An 18,091-nucleotide genomic window follows, 5' to 3' on the forward strand; every position below is an offset into this window, starting at 1 on the left:
GACACATGAGAAAAGAAATGTTTTTAACCTGGATTTAAAAATGTCTACATTTGGTGACAGTTTAATCTCCACTGGCAGTTTGTTCCACTTGTTTGCAGCATAACAGCTAAATACTGCTTCTCTTTGCTTAGTCTGGACTATGGACTGGACCAGCTGTGATGACCTGACTGAACCAAGGATGCAGGTCATCACAGATGCAATATATCACAGATGTATTTCGGGCCTAAACTGTTCTGAGATATGTAAACCAGCAGTAGGCTTTTCAAATCTATTCTGTGACTGACTGAAAGCCAGTGTAAAGATTTTAAAACTGGTGTGATGTGTTCGGATCTCTTTGTCCTGGTTAAAACTCTAGCAGCAGCGTTCTGGATGAGCTGCAGATGCTTAATGCTCTTTTTGGGAAGTCCAGTTAAAAGACCATTACAGTATTCGAGTCTACTGGAGATGAATGCATGGATGACTTTCTCCTTGTCTTTTTGGGAGAGAAAACCTTTAATTCTGTTGATGTTTCTGAGTTGGTAAAAAGCTGCTTTGGTGACAGCTTTGATGTGGAAATCACAGCTTAGGAACGCTTCGAGAAATCATTGTCTTTGAACACAGTTCACCGTGCCATCCACAAATGCTGGTTAATCATGCAAAGAAGAAACCACATGTTAGCATGATCCAGAAACATTGTTGTCTTCTCTGGGTCAAATCCAATTTAAAATGAACTGAGACAAAGTTGAAAACTGTTCTGTGGTTCGATTAATCACAATTTTCAAATTGATTTTGGAAATCATGGATGCTGCATCCTCTGCACTAAAGAGGATGTAAAGTGTGGACCTTCCCATGAGTGAAAAATTAAACCATCAAGAGACCTTCAAATTATTATTCTGTTGTCATTGTATGGCTAATTTCTGGTGTATATGTGATATATTTGTAATGATTGTTGTATTAAAACACTTAAGCATCTAATGAGCACCATATAAGGACTCAAATCTTTAGCCAAAACCCTCTAATGTAGTCAGGTATTACGCGGACTATTTCTGCATATTGTGATGGTTTTGATTGTTGGCAGGAATCGCCGATCCCTTCCATAATCCCCTCTAACTCAACAATGTCAATAAAATTAAACAAGATTTATTTTACACTGTAAAATTGAACAAGTTTGCTTTACTGTAAGAAAAAATCTGAGTATGTTGCAATAACAGAAGGCTTTTCAAATAATTTGAACCTATCAAGTCTACTCCAGCTAAAAGTAAAGCTTCATTATTTCATCTTCATTGCTCAGAATGATACTAAACAGATAAACTAAACTTGAATTGTTCTTATGCCAGCTTTACAGTAGGATCGTGGTGTGCCGTGCTGAACTGCTGTATCATGCCTGCATGTGTATCCATATCACTGACCTCTCTCTTGTGGTGCAGTCGCTGTATGCACAATCATTTTTAAACACCTGAGAAACAAGTACCTGACGAAGTTAACTGAAAATCCTTTATTATCATCATCAATCATCATCAACAGGTCAGCTCTATTTTCAATGCCTGTGAAATATTGCCTGCACACATAAACTACAGTTAAAGCTGTTTTATTGCTTACATGAGGTCAACATGATAACCAAATCATTTTTCATTTTTCCTTGTCTATTTTGATTAAAACCACAATAGGCATCACTGCAAAACTCTAAAAAGCACGTAGCTGCAGTAAAGCTTGAGCTTTGGAGGCAGAATTCATCATGGGGGGTAACATCACGGGCATTATTGCATTTTTCTTCTAAATAAATAAACCACATTGTCTTATTCATGACAGTATCTTTTTGGAAAACTGGTATGACATAACAATTTATTTGAAAGTCTTTCTGAAAATATTCTAAGATCATACATTAGAAAATGATTAAATCAACTAATCAACAAAACTTTTAAAAGCTGCTGGATCATTTCAGTCATAGTTAAGCTACCAAACCAAGAGTAAAAGTACAATGTCACAAAAACTAGACTGGTTGTGCACCAACACTCTTCATCCTGACAGGCGCCATTTTCACACATTTTCTTTACATTGACTCAACTAAGGTGCATTCATTTATTCAGCATTTCTTACCCAAAAGTACACAAGACTTATTTAAGATCAGCATTGATTTACCAGCTTGACTGAATTTGATTTCACAATTTACCAACTTGATTTCATCCACTTCTGGATGATATAAGCAAAGTAGTTTACATTTAGCAAGTTTATTGATATTATTGATCGTAAGATTATTGATATTAAAAGAGAAACCACAACCTAAAATAATAGAAATTGCAAAATAAAAACCTCAAGCTGCATGATAAGATGTCTGCAGTAGCAACTCAGAGTAATTCTAAGTTAATTTTCCAGCAAGTAATTGTTACAAAGTAATTATATGTTTTCAGACTTTAACCCATAGCCTTAGTGAGTGAAGGCCAATATGTTACACAAGCATTGTTATTCAGTAATGAAAAAAGGACCCCGCCTTAGAGCCGGGTGGTTCCCAACGTTCTGGGCTGTGAATAAGAAATTGCCCTCATGTGAACCTGCACCTCCACGTCCTACATTGTTAACATACCAGCCATCAGACTGTCCACTGGGGCCCATTGGATGATGATGTCTAATAGTTTTAGCATGTGCTACAGTTTGTTTTTATTGTGGTAGTGCTGGCTGCTTATTGTTTGTGTGGTAGCGGCGATGTGACATCTACAGAGCTGCACAGGATGCAACAGGTGACCCAGCCGAAGATATTAGCATTGTTGAGATAGCTGCTGCGCATTTCTTGTTCTTCAAGGAGGAAATTGTGTAAGGGCGAGGTTCAGGAAAATAGAAATGAGGAGTTACAGATGTTCACAAACCTGTTGCATAATGCACATTTCTCCAGATAACCTTTAAAATATGAAAATGTATTTGCTGCTTGTAAATTTGAGAATGAAAATGGCCCCTAAAACATCACTGTCTTTGAAAAGGCCTTGTGGGCATTAATCTAACAGAACTCAAGCCACTCTGTACCAGTCAGACACTGGTCAAAACCAGTCAAAAATAGTCCAAAATAGTGCCTACACACCATCACTAAGGAGCAGCGATAATGGAGGTGAAACAACTGTGTTCCCCTCCATAAGTCCTCCTGCATCATGACCGGGCAGCCTCCATCTCCTCCTGGTGATTACAGATAATGCACAGGGCTGCTGAAGTGCATTACACTGAATACAAAGAGAGTCAGACATTGTAACTCAGCTGTTAAAGATGCTTTTCAGGTGATCAATAACAATTAAAGTGTCATTGATTTCATGGAAACCTTTACTTTAAGTCATTTTACTTTTTGTCTGGAGGCGCTAACAGTAAACGTTTCAGCAGCCTGTATCTAAGAGATCTAAAACAGTTAAAAAGTGAAAAAGTTTATAACCTCTACGGTCAGATTTCACTTTTCTGTATGGCACCACTTAACTTTAGGTTACATACATTTACTTTTTCATCCTGCCCAGAGTCTAAGATTTATCAGAACATTTCTCAACATGGTAATAAAGATTTCTCTGTAAAACAAATCAAGCCTTTTTCTGCACACAAAACATATAAAGAGCCCCTTAAATACAATGTGATCTTAAGACAACTAACCAACAGTTTATACACGATTATACTTCACTGATAGAAAAGTAATGCTAAATGATCTTGTTAATTGTTTAATTGCATATTTTGGTATTAAGTTTTTAATCGTTTCTGCTTCATCATTTTATTTATTTGTTCTTTTCCTTTAAATGAGTATTATTTATGTGCCACTTTGGACTTTGTGTAACTCTGATGGTCTTTTCACCATTTTCAGAATTCTTACAACCAAAAAAAATTGTTTAAATTAAATGAAGGATGTGAACACTTTCAACATGACTCACACATCAACATAGACAAGCCTCTTTAAACCTCTTAACTATTCCCATAGAGGTGAGATTCATACGGAATATTTATTGAATTATTGTTATATATATAAAACCTGTAAATAACGGAAGATGTCAGTCCTTTTTTATATGTTTCAATCTTTTTCATTCAGAGTGCTTCAAACATTTGCTTCACTCAGTAAGTTTGACTAATAACTAGAAAACTGACCGTTAACTTGATGCATCGAACAGCATGTGACTGTGATCTAAAGAGTCTCACCAGAATCCAGCTCGCGAGTTGAACTGACTTTCAGTAGAACTTCAGTTTTGTTGCTAATCTGCTGCTAGCAAGGCAAATTAGTTCAATCTTTGTGTCTCAGTGAAACTGCATTAAGACATGATTGACTTGAGTTTTGGAAGCTATTTCTGATATGTCCCTTCAGGAAGGGTAACGTGAAACTCAAATGGTCCCAAAAAATCCATCAGTGATGATAAACGATGAGAGCCTTCGCTCTTCATGTTACTCCTCTTTGGTCATGCTGTCAAGGAAGACAAGTAATATATTCACACATAAATGTAACTTGTATTGCTGTGTTTCAAAGTGCACTATCAAAAGCTATTAGGCACACACATACCAAGTGGAACTCGAAGCAAAAGCTCTGCCGTCATTTATACTTTTAGAAGTTATTTATCTATTACTAGTAGTTCTCTTTCTTTCTGGCTTCAGTTTTAAATTTCTATTAGTAATTTTTTTTGTTTACTTTACCAATTCATGCCGTATGTTAACATTCATATTTTGCTGAGGACTGAGAGAGCATCATTCCATCTATTTCTGTTTTGCGATGCGTGAGGAAAAGGGTCAAGTATTCTTGAGTATTCTGTGAGTTTGTGAAGTTTGGGGACCAAACCTTTGATGTTTTAAAAGAAAGGGGGGGATCCAACTGTCACTGTAGACAGACATGAAGTGGAAGACCACAAAGAAAATCTGTCCTGCTTTTGTGAACCTGGAAGACGTTCTGTCATGTAAAATGGAGCAGAATATTAAATCATTTCCAGTACTTCTTGCTCAGTGATCACAGTCGGGCAGGTTGGTGAAATTAACTTTTCACAATTGACAACATCTCCTATTTTCCATTCAAGCAGCATTCAGATGACACTCGAGTGGATTTGTTCAACTTATCAGTGGTTTGTTCAAGTAAACCAATTTGAAGTAATTGGTCACTTGTTATAAATATTAATGAGCCTCAGGTTTCCAGCCAAGCGTTGCTTTCTCTGAAGCACTGTCAAAAGTAGATCTAAGGAAAGACACCTAATCAGCATCAAATCATGAATAAACTGAAGTTTTTTTTAAAGAGAAGCAGTACACAGAATTTTAAAGACTTGAGAGGGACAAAAAGGGAGCACACCAACAGAGGGTCGATACATCAAGTGATCTTCACAGGCACGGGGAAACTTCATCATCCCAGAAAAGTCAAGATAGCAATCAGTTGCAAAAGGTGCATGCCAGCAAATCACAATGGAAAAAAAAGAAGGGGGGGGGGTATCAGATTTAATGATGGCTCCCACTTAGAGCTCAGTGGCAGTGACAAAAGGGTGTATACAGAGACAAACAGGAGGGAAGATGATGCTGCGGTGAATCAAACCCGCAGTGAAACATGGTGCCGGCAAGTGAGCGTTGGACACCTGACTGAGAAGGAGCAGACACAGGCTGCATCTGCAGCTTTTACGGAGAAGGATTTATCCTGGAGCAGGATAAGGTGCCCAAATACGCCTCAGATATCTGAAGACCAAAGTGGAGCAGCATGGGCTTTTGCTAAGCATTTACCTGTCCTCAACCCATCTAACAAGTGCTGTTTCACATGAGGACTGAGAAAGTCCCCACTACCGAGTTTCTGACGTTTTTAAGGAAAAATAGGCAAAAACTTCAGATATTCTGGAGTTTGTTAATATTTCTGAGTCAACTTCACACTCAAATTCAACAACTGATAGTAGAATTGTAGAAAAAGATTTTTAAAAAATTAGAAAATGGACAGAGAAAAATTTCAAAAAGAAAAATGAATTCTCCCATTCATTTATTTTGTTATGTTATTACATTGCAATGATATGACTCCATAATAATCCTCCTCCTCATTATTTATGTCTCTATGATATGTGCAGGTCGTAGTTTCTCATTGTCTTGTTGAAAAATCCTCACGTGCCCAGGCACCGTGTTGCTAAAAAAAATCTCTGTGAACTTTTCTGCATAAATGCTGCCATCACAGAGGTGGAAATGAGTTTTGCCAAGGGCACTGATACAACCCCATACCATCACATAGATTGGCTTTTTTGATTATAACAACCTGGATGGTGCTTTTCATCATTGGTCTATCGTTGATCTTTTTTTGTTTTTTTTTTTAAAAAACGCTTAACTTTGCAGCCAAATATTCAAGAATAAACAGGATCAATTTGTATGGATGTTACTCTGCAATTAGCACTGATACAAACAAGTGATTTCAATGACGTGGCCTCGGGTCTGCGTCCCTCGTCTCCAGGATAAAGAACGAAGTTTAGACGGTGGGTGCTTAATGACCTTTTTGTAGCGAATTCAGGCCTTAAATCAAAATTCTCCTCCAAGAGAGGAGGGTGAAACCGGGTCTGCTGGTCCAGCGTGCAGCATCACATCCTGTCTGACTGAACTGGGTGTAAACTCCAAGTCGAGGCGAGGAGAGAGCAGTACTGGGAGAGTGTTTGGGAGGGACGCCGAAGCCACCAGTGTGTTCTCGGAGCTCACGAAGTTGGATAATGGTTGCTTGAAAACAGAAAAAGAGAGGGAAAGCGTGCAAAGAACAATGGTCCGTGGAATTATCTGGATACTTTCCCTGCGATGTTCCGGATAAACTTTTACTGGACGCTGTTTTTGCTGCTTTTGGGAGGTTTTCTGAGTATGAAGTGTATGGCTTTTATATCCCCCACAGGCCATCTTGTCTTATTTCACTGCCTCCAATATTTATACCGTAGCTGGTAATTAACATAATCTTGCATTCCTGTTAATTTCGAAAAGTGAAGGACAACACGGAGTCCGGATTGCCCCCCAAACGCATATTTTTGGCAGTTCATGAATGCAGCTGTAATCACCCAGGGGAGCCTCAAGTGCTTAAATGGGTCCATCACGAGAAAGAGACAATCAAGCTTCTTTATGTCTCAAGATCAGCTGCAGTTTCTACACATTGTCTGCTATGAATAGACCGATCTCCAATTGAGCCTCTTCACTTTCGAGATTTTTCGATTTTCGATTATACAGCTATTGAAATTAGGATGTGCCGCTTCTTTCTCTCTTAGCTTGGTGGTTCGGTTGCCTTTTTTGATTGACAGATGAAATTGACACTCGGGTTGCCTCTTATCAAGCGCGGCATTTCATTCCACCGCTAATTGCAGATATAGTGCCATCCTTTCTTTTCACCGCGTTTGATTGCAATGCAGCCTCCCATTGCGCACAAGAGGAATGATCGATCATATGAATAGTTTCTTCTTTTTTTCTAATTGCATCAAAATTTCTTTTGTCGCCAGGGTTTAAATGCAGGAGAAATTGTAATTCGCTCTTTTGGACCGGATATAGTGTGGGTTGGGGCAGAGATGCATAATGCGCAGAGCAAGCTCCGTTTCCTCTCCAAATAGGCAGCGTTTGAGACCCGAAAATGGTGAGTCACAAAACATCTGGACGAGTTTGGTTTGCAGGTTTTTTTTTCAATTATTCATTCGTATTTCTGTTGCTTTTTCAAACATATATAAAACTTTAGGCGTGGCGGGATAACGTTATTTAGCTGAAGCCCAAGTTTGATCAACAGCAGGGCAGACTGCACCACCGGGATGCGAGCGTTCATTATCAGAAATGCAGCAAACTCACCAAAACTTCCTGTTTTCGTTTGCACTGGTCAAGAATTTAGATAAATGTTAATGTATTGACATTCAAACTTGCATTTCTTTATTTTATTTTTTAAGCATATTCTATTATCTCTGCATGTTGTGGTGTTATGTACTGTTTCGTTTTTTGGGTGCCTTAATCGCTGTAAATCCATTTATTTTTGGGGTGGGTGGGATGTCAGCGCTTCTAATAGAGACGTAATATTCCGTGTTCTATTTTTTATTTATTTTTAGTAGCTATGAAATGAAAAAGGCCACAAAAGCGAATTACATTTGGTAAATGATGTGTCTTTGACGCAGTCTAAGTCGGAGGTGAAGAAGGAGTCCGGTGAGTCCAGCCCGTCGGAGGCCGCTTGTCTCTGCTCTCCTCCGGTTGCCAAGAACCAGTGCGCCAACTGCGGCATGGAGATCCACGACCGGTACCTGCTGAAGGTCAGACATTACCTGTAAAAACCCACTATGAAGCTGACCTCGAGGACATTTTGTAAACTTTTCTAGCTGTACGCATTTCACCCCTTTCCCCCTTGCTCTGTTTTAAGAGGCTCTCTCCATAAATAACGCCTCCAGGAGTTGATGTACACGTTCTGATTCTCTTGTAAGTATTGCGATAATAGGGTTTGTGCGTGACTGCGTGATTTAATCTTGCAGGTCAACAACCTGAACTGGCACTTGGGCTGTTTGGAGTGTTCGGTCTGCAGAGCGTCGCTGCGCCAACACAGCAGCTGCTACGTTAAAAACAAAGAAATCTACTGTAAACTGGACTATTTCAGGTAAGTGCGGTGTGGTTCTGCACTGGCTGTGCGTCCATACTTTAAAGCACCAGTGTTTCTTTCTAAAATGTTTTTAAAAAAGAAAGAAACGACTTTACCAAATCTTTTTGTTAACTTTACAAGAACTAAAATAAAACTAATTATTTTGATTATTATTCTAATTCCCCATATTAGTTCAAAATTAACACGAGCTGTTGATCATTTATTTTTTTTGTTTGTTTTTTTAAAGCAAAGTTTCATCAATTCGATGCCGTTTAGGCTGAGAATAAAACGCAAATTGTCTTCACTAAAACTCAGTTGGATCCTTGTAGTTTTGACCCAGTTTCATGTCGATCGACAGCAGCAAAAACGCCTTTTTAAAAATAAAAAAATGCAAGTTAGGGGAAAACACGGACAGAAAATATTGTGCTTTAAATATTTTCCCCCCTTTGGCTCGACTCTCTAAGAGATGTTTTTTTTCTTCTTTCTGTTAACGATCCTTTGGAAAGAAATGCTTTTGATCTAACAATGTACAGCATCCAAACTTTATTTTTGTTTGTTTTGTATTCATTAAAACAATCTGTAAGATAGCTTTAAAAAATATAGATAAATACTTCAGTCAAGAGCTTTAATTTGACCTGAACACATAAGTAGAAAACAGTGAGTTTCTTTATAAGAGAAACAACGACTTAATGACTAAAATGCTTTTCTGTGCAGGTGATAAATCACTGCATGAGTTGGTTCATTTTTATGAATCTTTTTAAAGCGGATTGATCTTTGCTTTTGGTCTCAACTCGATTTGGTTTGAGATGTAATAAACCAGGGTAAAGCCTGTATTTAAATGACTGGTTTGACTCATTTATTTGCTCACATTCATAGGATTTAATAGAAACACGTGATTATCAACCCTCACTACCTTTCAGGTGGTTTCGATCATTTGACTGATCGTGAATTTGTCAGACAATTAGCGCCACTAACTGAAAACAGCAGGCAGTATTTGGTGGCTATTTCTCCTAAATGAACCCTCGTTCTATTTTGCGCTTCTCTTGTGCTCACCTTGTCCTTGATCAAGTTACCTGGCTTAAACTAACTCACACGTCCACATGAAGGATATTTTATTGGTGGAAGAGATAAATGTCTGGATTCTCATCGAGAACATTTCTGCCCCCAAATAGCAAATATATTGGAGCCCTATAAAAAGGCTCCTGTTTGTTCCTGCTGGGTTTTACCCTCAGGGCTGCACGCCTGGGATTGAACTTTTATTGACTGGCAAGATGTAATTAACCCAACCAGAGACGCTGAGTGAATCGTGGATAAAGCAGTAACAAACAGTGTGTCGTATTTCTGCTCCTGTTTGGCTCAAGACATGATGGGGAAATGTCTTGATGAGAAAAGGTCTCACTCAGGAGATTTAATGTAAAACACTGCAGCAAACTGTTTGAGTTCCCTCTGCTCGTATTCAAAGGGCCCTCTGTGTTATGGGACTTCAATGAAACGAAAAAGCCACACAAACAAACTCAGGGTGGGGTTTGGTCGCTGCAGCCAGGCCTCACCTGCTCGTGTCCTCCTCCATCACAGTAGGTTCGGCACTAAGTGCGCCCAGTGCGGCCGGCAGGTGTACGCCAGCGACTGGGTGCGGCGGGCTCGAGGCAGCGTGTACCACCTGGCATGTTTCGCCTGCTTCTCCTGCAAAAGGCAGCTGTCGACCGGGGAGGAGTTTGGCCTGGTGGAGGGCAGGGTGCTCTGCCGCAGCCACTACGACATCATGCTGGACAACCTCCGCAGAGCTGCCGAGAACGGTAACACACGCGCGCGCGCGCACACACACACACACATTCTGAGGATGAACCTCCTGATTGTAAACTGCCAGTTTTTCACTCTGAGGATACAGATTTGTTCTCGTAGTTGACGTGTGCTTGAACAGCTTAGACACACAGACAACCAACATCGATTAGTCAACAAGCATTATGATTTATACCCATTTTTTTTAAAAGTAAAAATTCCAAGTTTTACTAGCATTTTACCTTGCAGTTTAAATTATAGCAAATTCAACTGATTAAGCAAAACATAAGATGATGGTTCTTAAGGTTGCATGGATTCAGGCACATTTTCTAGACTAAACAAGTAGCCAAATTAAGCAAACGTTTGTCAGCCTTACAAAGCTCCTCATATGGAAATACAAACCAACAAAAAAAGAAGAAGAAAAGTGGAAGCATAAGAGCTTGACATACACTCATTGACTCTCTACCACATGGAGGAGCCTCTTCTGCTTCACTGGTGCAAATTTCTAACAGATTTATTCTGTATGAGCTCTTTGTTGCTGTGACATATGCTCTTATTGACAATATATTCTAACACAGGGACTAATTTTTTTTATTATGGATATATCATTACCCATACATGGTGTTTGAAACTTTTTGAATTATAATGGAAATTGAGAGGATGAGAGACACTTGGGGGTGGGGGGGGGGGGGGGGGGGGTGGGGGGGGGGGGTTATCTGCCTCGCCATCTGTGGAGTCAAATCAACTATGAAAAGAGGACAATTTTGAAGGAGCACTAACAAATAATAATAATGTAAAGATAAGCAAAAATAAAATAGCCCACCCGGCTAATCTTGTTTTCCTGTATTTTTCTCACTCTGTCGTGCTTTTAAACAGGGGAAATGTTTTCCAATAGGGTCACAATACTTTAACTTTGTGGTTGTTGGCAAGAGTACATCTTGATTATGTTCCACTGGTGTTTGGACACATCTTCAGTTTCACAACACAGACTTTCACTTTATGGGCCTTCTTGTTTGCTTTTACATTTCCGCTGTTTTGTGTACCTTCCCAAGCCTGATGGCTGAATTTTAATTTGTGGATCACTGCTTTGTTTATCGTCAGGGACGGGACTGTCTCTGGAGGGAGCGCTGCCCACCGATCAGGACTGCCAACCAAAACCAGCCAAGAGGGCGCGGACATCGTTCACCGCTGAGCAGCTGCAGGTGGGCGCAGATTTTCTGTGTGTGTGTGTGTTTTAGTGCAGTGTGTTGTTTCATACATGTATGGTTCCTTCTCTTCTCAGGTGATGCAGAGTCAGTTTGCTCAGGACAACAACCCTGACGCTCAGACGCTGCAGAAACTGGCAGAAATGACAGGACTGAGCAGACGAGTCATACAGGTAGGCAATGACAGATCAAGAACTTACATTATAGTACAAGTTAACACTGACTTATATTTCATAAAAAGGGGGCTTGTGAGGTAAGTGACATGATAGAAAAGAAGAAAAATCTTATATCAGCCTGACAAACGTCTGCTTTTTTGTCTTTCTTTTTCTTTTTAATCTTTTATTTATGGTTTTCCTTCTCACATTCCAGAGGCTGGTTGAATAGATTACAGTTTGTAGACACGTTGATAGTTTGACATGCATTGATTTTGAGGGATCATAAGCCCAGAAATTTGGAAACACAGACACAGAATTCTTTTATCTAGTTAGATTGTATCCACTGACTTTTTTTTTAAAATATCAGTAATGATTCGATTACCTTTTTTTTTTTTTTTGGAAAGTTTATTAATACTATTAGTTCCTGATATTCTATATTGTTGTAAAATGTGTTTTTTCCTCTCAGATGGACACTGCTGAACATTCTGGCTTTGTAAAACAAAAAAAAACAAACAATGAAATTGTTGTAATCAATGGCTTAGTTATGAAATCACCATGAAATTTTGCATTTCTAAAACAAATACCTGCACTAGTCTTACTATGTAAGTGAGTCAAAAGAGAGTGCTTGAAAAGCTTAATCAGCTGATTAACTGGAAACGTGGCCCCAACCAGAGGGTTGTCAGTGGAAACAATGGCAAAAGATTATAAAACTCATTCAAGAGTAATCCAACTCGCAGTGAGGCAAAAGATGTTGGTCGTTCCCAGTCAGCTGTGTCCAAAATTTGGAACAAGTACAAACAAAATGGGAAGGTTGCAAAAAGGGGGTCAAGCCAGGAAGCTAAACAAATAGTAAGGACATAAAAATCAAAGCAATGTTCCCTAAAAATAGAAATTGCTCAACAAAATAAAATGAAAAACAAATGTGTAGAAACAGTCAGTGTTTGTGACTGAACTGTAAGAAACCGACTGAGGGAAATGGGATTTAAATGAGGAAAAGCCAAACATAGACCCTCACTGACACCTAAAGAGAAGAAGACAAGGTTACACTGGGCTAAAGAGGAGCTGTCATGGACTGTGGGTGATTGGATGGAAGTCATTTTCAGTGATGAATCAACAATCTGCTTTGGACAAGGAGACAATGCTGGAGCTTTGGTTTGGTGCAGGTCCAAGGAGACAAACAAAGGTGACTGACTGAAGAAAACAAGCAAATGTTCACACTCATTGATGATATGGGGTTGATGTCAGGTAAAGAGCCAAGGAGATGAAAGGATGACTGCTACAGTGAATACAATGAAAAGATGGACACTTTTCTCATTCCATCAATCCAAAGGAGGTTTGGTAGTGCTAATGTCATTTTTCAGGATGATAATACATTTTGCCACAGAAACTTTTCTCCAGGACAGACACATCAACTCAGTGACAATGCTAGAAACAGTGCTCAGATTTCACTTCAATGGACCATGACAAGGAGCTGATCAGAGCTGATCTGAAAACCGCTGCACATGAATGTTGTCTCCTGACTGATCGAGAATATTTGTGAAGTCCTCAAAGAATTCCAGCTGTTTTAAGAACGAATCGCTTTTTCTGGTTCATGATTCCATATTTCTTTCCTCAAACTTATCTATAAAAGAAACATGAATTACAACAATTCTAAATCATTTTTATGTGTGCTTTAGAAAACCAGAATGTTCAACTCCAGAACAAATAATTTTGTATGAGATCTGTGTTGCTCTTTCAACAAAACAAAGCTGCTCAATCCTCTGAGAGGAATTAATCTATTTCTTAGATTTATTCTTTGTTCTTCTTTTTGTTTTATAAGGGGTTGTGTGTATTAAAAAGGAGCTATATTTTCAAGAAAGTTATTTGATTGTTGTTGATTTTTATGACACATGAACCCCCAGATGTTGGAAACTCTAATGAATGACAGACCCATTAAGCTCTTATAGGAAAAGATTTAGCCGTTGGATGCCAGTTTTACTCACCAACACAACTAAATTGTTGGATAAAGTCCTCAAACACCACCCAGACTTATATGGACAAACTAATAAATAAATAGGGTCTGTTGAGAGAAACCACAACCAAATTGGACTCTGAGCTGTGCGGTATTGAGATGGGGTTGGGTGTACCCAACCTGCTCGCTGCATGTTCACACTATCTGTAACATTCCCCAGGTTTGGTTTCAGAACTGTCGTGCCCGACACAAAAAGCAGCCGCCTCAGAGCAGCTTCTCTCAGAACGCTCCACTGTCAAGGATGCCGCCGTCACTGCCAGAAGACATCCACTATTCTTCATTCAGCAGTCCAGACCGACCACACCTCCTGGCCCTGCATGGATACCTAGATGGTGAGTGTCGAGTCCTTACCGTGTGGCTCCTCTGCTTTGTAAAACGGATGTTTTTAAATGGGAAGCAGACGACACGTTCAGCTTTAAATGCCTGATCTGCAGCTTCTTTAATCACACATGTTCAAGCATTCAGTTCTACTATCATCTCTTTCTGCACAATACAACACTTGAAAACGTGAAGTGATTGTTGAGGCAGTTTATGCTTCACCCTGCTTTGTGCTTTTATTGCACTACAGCACATCACTGAAAAAAAATCCTTGCACTTTATCGACAGCTGTAATTAGTTTACAGATGAATCCAGTTAAGATTTTACAATACAAACAAGTTATGAAATATGATGCTTTGTTATAGGGTAAAGACCAAAAATGTATTAGAAGAGCATAACAATGAAATGCTTGTTGTGGCACATTTGTGGCACAATGCTCGTCTGTTTAGAAGCCATACTGTTGTAATAGATGCAGTATGCAGTTTGGCATTGTTTTGCTGAAATACGCAAGGCCTTCCCTGAAAAAAGCGCTGGCTAGATGGGAGCATATGTTGCTCTAAAACCTGTTGATACTTTTCAGCACTGATGGCACCTTTCCAGATATGCAAGTTGTTTATCCCATATACACTAATGCACCCCCCACACCATCAGAGATGAAGGCTTTTGAACTGATGGCTTATAACAAGCTAAATGGTTCCTCTACTCTTCAGTGTTGAGAACACGCCATCTATGATTTCCAATAAGAATTCTAAACTTCAGTTGTTCTGACAACAGAACAGAGCTTTGGCCCAGAGAAGATGGCATTGTTTCTGGATAGTGCTCACACAATCCCCAAAACGGCGCCAGTAGAGCTTTAGCCTGCCTGGCCACGGTGAACTGTATTCACAGACAATGATTTCTGGAAGTCTTCCTGCACCCATGCAGTGATTTCCATGACATAATCACGCCTGTATTTAACGCTGTGTTCCAAGTGTCCAAACATAACAGGCATCCAACACTGATTTTGGCCATGTGCTTTGTGCGCAGAGATTATGTTTATATTGTTATACTGTAGATGATGGAAGATTCAAAGTTTATTAAACTTTACATTGAGAAACATACTAAAATTGCTCCGCAATTTGTAGACAGTTATTTTGCAGATTGTTGAACAGTTTTACTTATGAGAGAATCCACCTCTCTAAGGTGCTCTCTTTACACCCAATAATTTTATTAACCTGTTGCTAATTAACCTAATTAGTATTCACATGGTCTTCCAGCTGTTTGTTTATAGTGGCATTTGCTTTTTCAGCCTTTTTTTGCCTCTGTCCCAACATTTTTTGAGACTTGTTGCTCATATTTTTCCATGAAAAAGTCAAATATCTTACGGAAAAATCATGCTCACACTTTGGAAACTGGAAACTGTTAGGGGCAAAATTCCTTCTCTGGTGATTTATAATATATATATTTGTCATGTGAATCCTTAATGAAAAACATTTAAAAATATTAATATGCAGTATATACTAGAATTTTCTAAATTCAAACTTCCTAAAAGCTGAAACACAAAACTTTTACATTAATAAGAGTTCATCCTGCTTAAATTAATTGTGTCACATGCTTTTTATCCAGCAGGAAATTTTCAGTCCACCAGAACTATTTTATTCACACAATGACGTGATTGTTGTTTTAAGAGATAAGATATCTACATTGTTTTTGTTATTCTGACACTGGATAAGAATTGAAAAGAATGATTAAGTACTGATTTGAACTTTCTGTCCAATTCTATGCCTAGTGCAACATAGGCTATTGATGTGCTATTTATTAATGTACAATTTATGGAACACAAACACTTAGGCTACATTTCCTTTAGAAATTAATGTTACAATGAATTCCTAAATCTGAATTTGCGAATTTGTTTGAGTCAAAGAGAACTAATTCCCCTGCGCTCTTTTCATGTTGAAAATGTTTTTATGTTTTGGTCACAAAGACCTGACTAATCCGACCCAGAAATGACAAAATGGCTCACAGCTGGGTGAGGGATACGTCCAAGAAGCACTTCCAGGGATCATATCAGCACAAGCCATCTGAAAATATACACAATGTTATATCAAAATACCTCAAAGGGAAATAAACAAAAAACAAGTCTGTAATTAATGGAAGAAATAAAAAGGAAGAAGAAAAAGTTTAACAGTCATAGTCCGTGTGAGTATTCCTGTACCCACAAAATTAAAATCGCAAGGGAGCAGTGAAAAAATGGAGGCTTTGGGGAGAATCTCTCAACGGGTTGAGTACCATCCCGCCTCACACAATCAGCTAGTGTGTGGGACTGACAGCACAGTAAAATAAATGTTTTGTTCAGTTTACATCTGGTGTGTATCGATTCCACAGAATAAACCTGTTAAGCAAGCCAACAAAGTTCAGTTTTGTTTTCCTAAACTTCTCTTTTTTCCTCTAAAATAAGAAGCTTCGTCTTTTCTTTCACTGGGATTACCTTTAAGCAACAGTAGGTATCAGCAAGTAAGTTATTGTTATCTGAATCAGACAGAAATTATTCTATAAATCACAGGCTTTTGTTATAAAGAGGTGCCATTTTCTAATATTTCAGTCGAGAGTCCAAGAATGACAGGAAGTCTATGCTTTATGACTTTGCATCAAGTTTTAAAACTTCACTGGAGTTTCATCTTTCTTCTGTCTCTGCTGTTGAGGAGTGCTTTATGTCTCATCAGTAGCACTATCTTCAACTAAATTGCAGGAACATGCATGTAACATTGCTTCGTGTTGTTTCTTTTGGGTGTGCAGCTCATCCCTTCTCCGTCCTCGCCGCTCCGAGCCATCTGACCCATCCGTCCATCTCTCTACCACAGCTTCCCATCAGCCGCTGACCTGCTGTGTCTGCCTCTCCATCGCCATCTCTTTGATGATATTGTGAGGAAAAAAAAAAGAATTATTTGGGAAGTCCTGTCAGCAGTCTCCTGTGTTTTGGAGTTTCGTCTTCAGGCTACAGCAAGATCTCTTTTCAGTTTTCAGTCGGTGCGATTCTTCATTGTGAGACTGCTGAGCTGTGATTATGCCTTCAAGCAAATGCAGGAGTTATTTTTATTTTTATTTTGCCTCGTTTTTTCTTTTTTGACATGCAGAGAAGAGGAACGCTTTTGTTTTTCATTTTAATGGAACATAAAACATTGCAATCAGGTCAGGAGTTTTGTCTTTTTGCTCTTCCTTTTAGTCTCTGCAATACAACCTAACAAAAAAGCAGAAAAGAGGAGTGTCCTAGCAGTATTACAGTAAAACCTCAGCATTATTCTTTATTTTTGTGGTGAGCACATTTGCGGCTTTACTGTTGTTTGTTGTTGTATTGTCAGAAAATGGAAACTCTTATTTATTCAGAGCAAATCTTTACTTTTAAAAAAAGCACTTTCAAATGTGTCTTGACATGGAATTATTCAGTGATTGTACATTGTAAATACTGCTATGGTTTAATAAAACGTATAAGATCTGTTATCGGGCTGATTTAAAAAGCAAAAAGGACAGCGTTTCTTATGTATGTGTGTGAAAAATGTGAGTCAGGAGACTCTTTTTACAGCTGCAGCGACTAAATCTAAAGGTCGCCTATCAGAGGCCAAGTGCCTGCAGTAACCTGTTATTGAGAGCAATATCCTGCCACAAACCTGCACATTATTATGTCGTACTTCACAGATGCTATGATCACTCCTACTGTGAAAACGATTAGACTTCTTCACTCAAAGTGCAGCCATCGATCAGGCACTTTGTTGGCTTTTATGAGCTCTTTTAACACAGATTTTCAACCGGTGTTACATTGATTGACAGCACTTAAGCTGCTGTGATGGGAAGAATGAATGGGATACTCTAAGTTAAAGGATATCGTTAAATCTAGATTTCCTAAACTGGATCAATATGGCTTTTTTTTTTTTAAACACCTATATGTTGTCACAGTTTTCTAAGTGGGCCAAAACTGAACAAGAATTTTTGTGATGAAACACTGTGTGTGCTGAATTCACAGTTAAAAATAACTTTGGAGCATGTCGTGGTGACATAATCAGCTTTTTATCTGATTAATTGTTGATTAATCTAGTATATCTGTGAAATATAGAGTAATAACTCAGGAAAGCCTTGCAAGTCAGAA

At 38.8% G+C, this 18,091-nt stretch overlaps 1 protein-coding gene across 3 annotated transcripts; it reads left to right on the top strand.

Moving 5' to 3' along the window:
* Positions 1–6,574: 6,574 nt before the first annotated feature.
* lhx6b (LIM homeobox 6b) lies at positions 6,575–17,586 on the top strand. Of its 3 annotated transcripts, none has more exons than XM_072387470.1 (8): positions 6,575–7,528; positions 8,052–8,183; positions 8,400–8,521; positions 10,079–10,299; positions 11,384–11,484; positions 11,565–11,660; positions 13,826–13,985; positions 16,747–17,586. In XM_072387470.1, the coding sequence occupies exons 1-8, from the start codon at positions 7,526–7,528 to the stop codon at positions 16,827–16,829; spliced, it is 918 nt and encodes a 305-aa protein (XP_072243571.1). In that variant the 5' UTR covers positions 6,575–7,525; the 3' UTR covers positions 16,830–17,586. The 3 variants fall into 3 exon arrangements, with proteins under 3 accessions (XP_072243571.1, XP_072243570.1, XP_072243569.1); XM_072387469.1 differs by having other exon boundaries at positions 10,082–10,299; positions 13,814–13,985; positions 16,747–17,585; XM_072387468.1 differs by having other exon boundaries at positions 13,814–13,985; positions 16,747–17,584.
* The last annotated feature ends 505 nt before the right edge of the window (positions 17,587–18,091 follow it).

This window comes from Leuresthes tenuis, unplaced genomic scaffold (genome assembly GCF_036924035.1).
Source record: "Leuresthes tenuis unplaced genomic scaffold, fLeuTen1.0.hap1 SCAF_6, whole genome shotgun sequence".
Lineage (NCBI taxonomy): Eukaryota > Metazoa > Chordata > Actinopteri > Atheriniformes > Atherinopsidae > Leuresthes > Leuresthes tenuis.